This window comes from Trichechus manatus, unplaced genomic scaffold (assembly GCF_000243295.1).
Source record: "Trichechus manatus latirostris isolate Lorelei unplaced genomic scaffold, TriManLat1.0 scaffold00147, whole genome shotgun sequence".
In the NCBI taxonomy this organism is placed as follows: domain Eukaryota; kingdom Metazoa; phylum Chordata; class Mammalia; order Sirenia; family Trichechidae; genus Trichechus; species Trichechus manatus.
In genome coordinates this window covers 231,437-241,553 of record NW_004444083.1, presented here as the reverse complement: position 1 = coordinate 241,553, position 10,117 = coordinate 231,437, and the positions used below count along the sequence as shown (strand labels likewise).

Below are 10,117 nucleotides of genomic sequence, written 5' to 3'. Positions count from 1 at the left end.
ATGTGTTTGATTTTTTTTCCTTGCTGTTTCTGTTGTTGATTTCCACTTTTACGGCTTTATGGTCAGAAAAGATGCTTTATAATGTTTTGATGCTTTGGATTCTGTTAAGGCTTGCTTTATGACCTGATTGATATGTGTCTATTCTGGAGAATATTCCGTGTGCGTTGGAAAAGAAAGTATACTTGTCTGCTCTTGGGTGGAGTGTTCTGTATATGTCTATGAGGTTAAGTTGGTTGATTGTGACAGTTAAATCTTCAGTGTCTTTATTGAGCTTCTTTCTGGATGTTCTATCCTTCACCGAAAATAGTGTGTTGAAGTCTGCTATTATTGTGGAGCTGTCTTTCTCTCTTTTCAATGCTGTTAGAGTTTGTTTTATGTATTTTGGAGTCCTGTTGTTGGGTGCGTAAATATTTATTATGGTTATGTCCTTCTGGTGTATTGACCCTGTAATCATTATGTAGTGTCCTTCCTTATCCTTTTGGTGGATTTTACTTTAAAATCTATTTTGTCAGAGATTAATATTGCCACTCCTGCTCTTTTTTGGTTGTTGTTTGCTTGATATATTTTTTCCATCCTTTGAGTTTTAGTTTGTTTATGTTTTTAAGTCTAAGGTGTGTATCTTGTAGGCAGCATACAGACAGCTCACTTTTTTTTGTCCATTCTGCCACTCTGTCTCTTTATTGGTGCGTTTAGTCCATTTACATTCAGTGTAATTATTGATAGGTATGCATTTAGAGCTGTCATTTCTTTTCTTTTTTTTAATTGTACTTTAGATGAAGGTTTACAGAACAAATAGTTTCTCATTAAACAGTTAGTACACATACTGTTTTATGACAGTGGTTAACAACCCCACGACATGTCAACACTGTCCCTTCTCAACCTTGGGTCCCCTATTACCAGCTTTCCTGTCCCCTCCTGCCTTCTAGTCCTTGTCCCTGGACTGTTGTGCCCCATTAGTCTCGTTTTGTTTTATGGGGCTGTCTAATCTTTGGCTGAACGGTGAACCTCAGGAGTGAGTACATTACTGAACTAAAAAGGTATCTGGGGGCCATACTCTCGGGCTTTCTCCAGTCTCTGTCAGGCCAGTAAGTCTGGTCTTTTTTTGTGAGTTAGAATTTTGTTCTACATTTTTCTCCAGCTTTGTCTGGGCCCCTCTGTTGTGATCCCTGTCAGAGCAGTCAGTGGTGGTAGCCGGGCACCATCTAGTTGTACTGGACTCAGTCTGTTGGAGGCTGTGGTAGCTGTGGTCCATCAGTCCTTTGGACTAATCTTTTGCTTCTATCCTGTTCTCTTCATTCTCCCTTGCTGCCAAAGGGGTGAGACCGTGGAGTATCTTAGATGACTGCTCACAGGCTTTTAAGACCCCAGACACTACTCACCAAGGTAGAATGTAGAACTTTTTTTTTACATAGTGCTGTCATTTTGATGTCTTTTTGTGTGTGTGTTGTTGACAGTTTCTTTGTTCCACTTAATTTTCTGTGCTGAGTCGTTTTTCTTAATGTATTTTCTTTTTACCTTTTTCGTTGCTGATTTTGTATTTGCTGAATCTTCTTGTTTTTTATTTTGATGTGTAGGATTGTTAGTTTCCTTTCTGGTTACCTTAATATTTACCCCTGTTTTTCACGTTTAAACCAATCTTTTTTTTTTCTTTATATTGCCTTGACTTCCTCTCCATATGAAAGATCTATGACTACATTTTTTTAGTCCCTCTTCTTTGTCATAATGTTGTCATCTTTTACATATTGATATCTCCGTTTCTTTTTCATGTGTTTTAGCCTTGATTTATTTTCGTGACTTCCCTATCTGGGTTGATATCTGGTTGCTCTGTCCTGTGTTCTAGTCTTGGGTTGTTATCTGATGTTATTGATTTTCTAACTAGAGAACGCCCTTTAGTATTTCTTGTAATTTTGATTTAGTTTTTGCAAATTCCCTAAACTTCTGTTTATCTGGAAATGCCCTAATTTTGCCATCATATTTGAGAGACAGTTTTGCTGGATATATAATTCTTGGCTGGCAATTGTTTTTCCTTCAAGGCATTATATATGTCATCCCATTGCCTTCTTGCCTGCATTATTTCTGCTGAGTAGTCCGAGCTTAATCTTATTGACTCTCTTTTGTAGATGACTTTTTGTTTATTCCTAGCCACTCTTAAAATTCTCTCTTTATCTTTGGTTTTGGCAAGTTTGATTAAAAAAAGTCTTGTTCACTTTTTTTTTGGAATCTACCTTGTATGGGGTTCGATGAGCATCTTGTATAGATATCTTCTCATCTTTCACGATATCAGGGAAGTTTTCTGCCAACAAATCTTCAACAATTATCTCTGTATTTTCTTTTATCCCCGCCATTCTGGTACTCCAATCACTTGTAGGTTGTTCCTTTTGATAGAGTCCCACATAATTCTTAGGGTTTCTTCATTTTTTTTTATTCTTTTTTCTGATTTTTCCTTAAATAAGTTGATGTCAAATGCTTTATCTTCAATCTCACTAATTCTGACTTCCCTTGCCTCAGTTCTGCTCCTATGACTTTCTATTGTGTTGTCTCATTCTGAAATTTTATTGTTAATCTTCTGGATTTCTGTTTGCTGTCTTTCTGTGGATTCTTGCATCCTATTAAATTTGTCATGTGCTCTTCTATAATCTTCTTAAGTTCCTCTATTGCTTTGTCTGTATGTTCCTTGGCTTGTTCTGCGTTTTGCCTGATCTCTTGAAGAGTTCTGTATATTAATCTTTTGTATTCTGCCTCTGCTAATTCCAAGAAGTTCTCTTCCTCTGGAGTATTTTTTGATTGTTTGTTTTGGGAGCTTGCTGAAGCCATCGTGGTCTGCCTCTTTATGTGATTTGATATTGACTGTTGTCTCTGAGACATCAATAAGTTATTATATTTATTTTATGTTTGCTTACTGTGTCGTAGCTTTTTGTTTTGCTTTGTTTTGATACGCCCAAATAGGCTGCTTGTGTGAGCTAGTTTGATTATTGGTGCCTTTGAAGCTCTAATGTCCTGTCACCAGGTGGTTAGATATGTTACTAGGTATGTGAGCCCAGGAATCCATTTACTTTTCTTGTGTAGATTCAGCTCAGGTGTCCGGATAGTCGGTCACCAAGTGTGTAGTGCAGGCTTTCACCTACAGTCCTAGATTGGCAAAGGTGATTGGAGTAGGCATAGGTATCTGACTGCAGTAGGGGGTATTGCACTGAGCAAGGCAGGGGGCTGACGGCTGCCCACAAGTGTCTGGGAGGAAAGCATGTCCCTGTTCCCTAGAGTGTGTATGTTGGTAGGTTTTGCAGCTGGACTATGGACTCCCAGAGCTGTTGGCTGTAAGGACTGGGAGGCACCACCTACCCTTGGACCCTAGTTGCAGGTGGTTAGGTGGCGTTGGTGGAACCACCAGCCCTCAGGCCCCTGATGTGGGTAGGTGAGGACCCTGCTTAATGGGCAGAGCAGTATTAAATGTTACAAACCTGCCACTCCACCATATAGCTGATACAGAGAAATTACGCTTCAGGTATATGCCCTTTTGTACTGTGCTAAGAAGGGCCTACACTGTTGAAGTGGGCCCACACAGGTCTATGCAGAGATGAAAGGCATTCAAAGTCACTGGAACCCTTTTGCCTGTGCCTAGGCAAAGTATCTGTGCCTGCCCTGAGTTCCCGGTTCAGGGGAGCTGGCAGATTATTTTTTCCTGTTTGTTAGTTTGTTCCTTCTCCACGGCCAGGAAAATGGCTCAGGGCACCTGGCGGGTCCTACTTCCGGCCCAGGAGACACGGCAATCACTGAAGCCAGCCCAGGACCTGATGCAGAGTGGGGAAGGAGCAGGTAAACGATAGAGAAGTTCTTCCCAAAGGGGGTGTTTTTTGATCCTCACGATGAGTTAAACACACGTACTTATCTTTTGCTGGTTGAGCGCCACTTTTTACTGGCTCTGGAGGCTTGAGCAGACTCACCACTGCTCGGTCTCTCTCGACATGGAAAATGAGTTCCAAATGCAGTGCTTGTCTCACTGCACATGCCAGCCTATCTGGCTCGTAGGGCACTGGCTCCCGCCAGGTCAGGTCTGGCAACTCCTCGCTACTTCTGAACTGTTTCTGCTTCCCCCTACCACTCAGTCCGATTCGTCAACTTTGCCTTTGATGTTCAGGACTCCTAGATTGTCATATATAATTGATTCACTTGTTTTCTCGGGTCTTTGTTGTAAGAGGGACTACCGGAAGCGTCTGACTACTCTACCATCTTGGCGCTGCCTCTGAGGCTTCAATTTCTTGCCACACAGACCTCTCCATAGTGCTGCTGAGTGTGATCAGGACGTGGCAGGTGGCTTCCCCCAGAGTGAGTCATTCAAGAGAGCAAGGCAGAAGCCCCAATGTCTCTTACAACCTAAACGTGTTGCCGTCGAATTGATTGCATCTCATAGCTACCCTATCGGACAGAGTAAAACTGTCCCATAGGGTTTCCAAGGAGCAGCTGGGGATTCCAACTTCTGACCTTTTGGTTAGCAGCCGAGCTGTTAACATTGTGCCACCAGGGCTTCGTTTACAACTTAGCCTTGGAATATTATTTCTGCAATATTGGTTACACAGGTCAGCCCTACCCAGTATGGGATGGGAGGCCACAGGGGTGTAAGTCAAGTAGGCACAAGAATCACTGGAACCATCTGGGAACCCGGCTACCACATAATCCAACACGAAAGTAGTGAATTTATTTTTAAAAATGGAGTTTGTTTTAAATTTCAAAAGAAATAAATATTGGTTATATAAAAAATACAAACAAGCAAAACAATTTCTCTAAATACCTCAACTCTACATACAGTTTGAAACCATCACATTTTATGTGTAGGTATATATGTTCTCTAACTTTTCTATTTTAAAGACTTTACTGGTAGAGACTTTCTAAAGAACATCTGACATGCTTTGAGTATATTTTCTTGCTATTTTAAAGTGTTCAAACATGGATCTCCAATTATATTAAAGGGCTCTTCCCCCTCTCTCCCCACCCCCTCCCCCACCAATGAATAAGCAGTTTTTCTTATTCTGCTGGTGGGCCAGGGAGTTCTCCATAATACCCATCGTTGAAGGCTGTGTTTTTGGCAGGGTCCCCACCCGAAGAAAGCCCTTGGAATTTAGAGGTGCTTTGAATGGCTGGGCACTTGGAATTCAGAAGGCATTTAAACTCTTAATTCCCCTAGAAAGCTGGCTAACCCATTTGGGAGAGAATTCTTATATGACTGGCTCTTCCAAGCTAGCACAATTGGGGCTTTTATGTAAAGGTACCCACACCTTAATTCCCTTCTGAAATCAGAGCACCCAGCCTCTAGGATCACAGTCTAGCTGGTTCTGCAGGGAGCCCAGTGCTCCTGACTGCCCCATCCCACTTGCTCCAGAGGGGATGTTCCAGGCTGAGGAGGAAAGGTGGCCCCAAATCTTGGACCTTTAGTCTCCTGTGAAGCAGAGAGTGCATTGTCTCTCTTCTAAGAGCAGTTCTTTGCAAAGGCTGATGTCTTAGTCACCTAGTGCTCCTATAACAGAAATACTGTGAGTAGGATGGCTTTAACATAGAGAAATGTGTTTTCTCACAGTTTAGGAGGGTAGAAGTCCGAATTCAGGGCACCAGCTCTAGGGGAAGGCTTTCCCTGTCTGTCAGTTCTGAGGGAAGGTCCTTCCTTGTTCCTTGGCTCCTTGGTGATCTTCATGTGGCCTGGTGTGGATCTCTCCCCCATCTCTGCTTCCTTCCTTCCTTACTTAATCTGCTCTTTTTATATCTCAAAGGAGACTGATTTAAGACACAGCCTACAATAATACTGTCTCATTGACATAAAAAGAAAACCCATTCCCAAATGGGCTTAAAAACCACAGTGGTTAGGATTTACCACACATATTTTTGGGGACACAATTCAATCCATAACAGCTGGCTATAGAGGGATTTTCAGAGTGAGAAGGGAAAAAATGAGCCTCAAACTGAGAAATCCAGGCTTTGGGACCACTGGAATGCTCATGTGTACCTACTAAGCAGCCTTTCCTCCTTCCCTTCCTTCCTTCCTACCTCCCTCCCTTCTTTCTTCCTTCCTTTTTTTCTTTTATTCTTTCTCCCTCTCCCCTATTCCTTTCTTCCTTCTTTCCTTCCTTTCTCTTTTTAAGATTTAAAAAATGTATCCTGGTGACACAAGCTTATTATAGAAAGATTACCAAATATAAAAGAAGGAAGATGGCAGATCTGCAGGAGGAACAGTTGTCTGATGAGAAGATGTTTAATTATTTTTTTATTCAGTTGAAGAATATTGAAATTCTGTGTGTCATTAAAATGTAAAATTTCCTATTAAAAAAAAAAGATTAGCAAATATAGATAGCAAAAGGAAGAAAATAAAAGTCACCACCCAGATTTCACCGCTGTCAAAATTTGAACGTATACCCTTTCAAACATATTTTCCTATTTATTAACCATTTCTTGCCCTTTAGGGAGTTTCCTTCCTGCATTGACCATGTTTGGCTGGGCCATGGTCTTGGTTGATTCTTTGTGAGCTATTTCCTGATTTGGAAATAACTGAAGAGGTATGAAAAACATTAGGCAAAAGTTAAAACAAGTTTCATAATAATTTTCATGTATTTTTTTTCTTTGCCTCTGTCTATTTTTTCTGTTACATAAAGATAGAGATGAAAGAAGGTAAAGAGGGAGGAAGAAAGTCTGGTGGGAAAACAACATATGAAAAATAAGAGAAAATCAACTAAAATTAAGAGGCATTAATATGTGCTAAATCAATTTGGGGAGTGGGGAGGGAGGCACAGAAAAACCATGTGGACCAGCATCTTTTCCTTCTTGTAGTGCATGCTGCCCAGGTGGACAAAGATAAATGGAAGACTAGTTAAGTCCGTTGTATAGACTGGAGCCTAGTGCTGGTATGATCAAGGACAGGCGGTCAATCACTGTGTTGACCGGTGAAGGTCCCTAAAAGATTCCAATGACAGGGGAGTGAGGGCGATTGGAAGGAATACCTCGTCAATGCAGGACATTGGTCACTGAGGCAGCATGGTGACAGCTGGAATGACTCAGCGTAATTGAACACCACTCCCAGGGGGGAAATGCCCCACAGCTTGTGCTCTGCAGATTGTTATCATAGCTTTTATGTGACCACACGTGGTAACCATGTTGGTTTGTTGGTTTCTTTGAATTACAGTTCAAGTTGCCTTGATATTTGGTGCAAGAATATTAGACTATGTCCTCAATTTGTGCCAAGGTAAATATGACTTCCTTGAACGGCTCTCGGACAGTTTGCTCCTGAGTATCATTTCCTACCTGGATCTTGAAGATATTGCCAGACTTTCGCAAACGTCGCACAGATTTGCAAAGGTAACAGCCAACTCTTTTGTGTCTATATAGAAATTTTCCGTGTGCTTTTTCAAAGGTGTTTTTAAAAAATACAGCCGTGGTTTATTTCCATTTATTTCAACAATTGGTTGTTTAGTACTTACGTTGCCACAGGCACTGTCTTAGGCACAGAAACAGCAGAGATGAAAGACATTATTCCTGCCCTTACGGAACTTACAGTGCTAAGCCATTTCCTCTGTCCAGCTTTACAGGGTTATTTTGTCTGGGTTTTGAGGGGAAAATAGGAGTTCACCTAGTGGTCTGGAGGACTGGGGGCATTCTAGGTCAAGGGAATAGCTCAGACAAAGGTATGGCAGCATAAGAGAATAAGGCAAGTAGCAACTACCAAACATCCATTTTTATTTCTTCCAGTAAAAGCCCTTTGCTGAATTAACGGTCTCCCAATGTGTGTGGTTTTTGTGGGACTGCCCAGCACAGTGCTCTGTCCTCTCCTATGCCCCAGAGACAGAAAACACCGTTGGTGCTGATTTCACCCAGGGTCAGGTTGTTAGTTCCTCTCCCAGGATCCCAGGAGGTGAGGTGTGTTGGTTCCTGATTCATAGCTGTTCCTTCATGTCTAGACTCCTACCCCCAATCCAAAAAGGAGCCCTGGTGGTGCAGTGGTTAAGCGCTCGACTGCTAACTGAAAGGTTAGCAGTTCAGACCCACCAGATGCTCCACAGGAGAAAGATGTGTCAGCCTGCTTTCGTAAAGATTACAGCCTTAGAAACCCTGTGGGGCAGTTCTAGTGTGTCCTATAGGATCGCTATGAGTCGGAATTGACTCAATGGCGATGGATTTTGATTTGGTTTTTACTGCCACTCCCCGAGCACACACATACCATCCTTCCATTAAATCCCTTTTTGGCTTAAGTGAATCAAAGTTGGAGTCTGTTGCTTACAACCAAAGAACCGTGACTTAGTTCAGTGTTTAGTTATAACATCTATTTATAAAAGAACACACAGTATTTTCCAGTATGATTCATATCCTGATCTTCTTATCTAAAAATTCAACATTTTTCACAATAATGCGATAACATTTCTTGATTTTTATATATTACTTTTAAGTAATATAGTCTGTATAATTTACTATATTCTTTTAGAGGGTAGATACATATATAATTATTTTTCCCCTTAAAAATTGAAGGCCAGCAACAAGTATTATGAGTAATCACTGTATTTTTTGCCATTTAAAAAAATGTATGAAAGTTGAGATTTTGCACTTGCTGCCAATAAGAAGCTGATTATTCACATGTTAGATGAAGGAGGAGAGTTTTAAGTAAATAAAACATACTTGTTAGTTGTTGTTAGGTGCTGTAGGGTCGATTCCTACTCATCGGGACCCCATGTACAACAGAACAAAACACCACCTGGTCACAACAGTTGCTACGTTTAAGCCCATTGTTGTAGCCACTGTGTGCGTCCATCTCGTTGAGGGTCTTCCTCTTTTTTGCTGACCCTCTACTTTACCAAGCATGATGTCCTTCTCCAGGGACTGCTCCCTCCTGATAACATGTCCAGAGTATGTGAGATGAAGTCTCACCATCTTCATTTCCAAGGAGCACTCTGGTTGTACTGTTTCCAAGACAGACTTGTTCTTTCTTCTAGCAGTCCATGGTATATTCAATATTCTTCACCAACCCCATAATTCAGAGGCATCTATTCTTCTTCAGTCTTCCTTATTCATTATCCAGCTTTCACATGCATATGAGGCAATTGAAAATACCATAGGTTCAGTCAGGTGCACCTTAGTTCTCAAGGTGACATCTTCACTTTTTAACACTTTAAAGAGGTCTTTTGCAGCAGATTTGCCCAACACAACACATCATTTGATACCTTGACTGCTGCTTCCACGGGTGTTGATTGTGGATACAAGTAAAAGGAAATCCTTGACAACTTCAGTATTTTCTTCATTTATCATGATGTTGCTTACTGGTCCAGTTGTGAGGGCCTTTGTTTTCTTTATGTTGAGGTGTAATCCATACTGAAGACTGTAGTCTTTGATCTTCATTAGTAAGTGCTATTAAGTACTCCTCACTTTCCACAAGCAAGGTTGTTAATGAGTCTTCCTTCAATCGTGATGTTGTATTCTTCTTCATATAGTCCACCTTCTCAGATTATTTGCTCAGCATACAGACTGAATGAGTATGATGAAAGGATACAACCCTGACACACACCTTTCCTGATTTTAAACCACATGTATATGGTTTAAAATAAAGTATACTAATGAGAATCTAAAGGAGCACCGATGGCGTAATGGTTAAAGCTCTCGTCTGCTAACCATAAGGTTGGTACTTCAAACCCACCCAGCTGCTCCACACTAGAAAGACCTGGCAATCTGTTCCTGTAATATTACAGCCTAGAAAACCCTTTTGGACAGTTCTGCTTTTGTCACATGGAGTCGCTGTAAGTCGAAAATTGACTTGACAGCACCTAACAACAAGTGGGACTCTATTAAAAGCTTCTGCCAGGGCCTGGATTTGCTCCTTAATGTAAATGGAAGGAGTGGGTAGGAAACAGGAGCTGCTGCCATTTTCTTGTGGAATTTATTCCTTACCTTGAGCAATTGCCTTCTCTCCAAGTTGTATGCATTTCCACTCTGTATTGTGCTCCATCTCAATGTCCTGCCATTATTTTAGTGCAGTCCTAAAAATGTCCTCTGTAATTTACTCAGTGTTCTAAAGCCAGGCTTTTCTGGGTTGTATTTCAGCCCTCAGTATCCTTACAGAGCAGAGTTATTAGAAGACGGAGCGTGGTCCAGTATC

The 10,117-nt window shown here is 41.2% G+C and overlaps 1 protein-coding gene across 1 annotated transcript in view; it reads left to right on the top strand.

Moving 5' to 3' along the window:
- The window catches only part of FBXO36 (F-box protein 36), a 96,859-nt gene that overhangs the window by 80,498 nt on the left and 6,244 nt on the right, over positions 1-10,117 (top strand). The window contains exon 3 of the mRNA XM_004385812.2: positions 7,163-7,335. Coding sequence (XP_004385869.1) covers positions 7,163-7,335 — 173 coding nt within the window. The remainder of the gene's footprint in view (positions 1-7,162; positions 7,336-10,117) is intronic.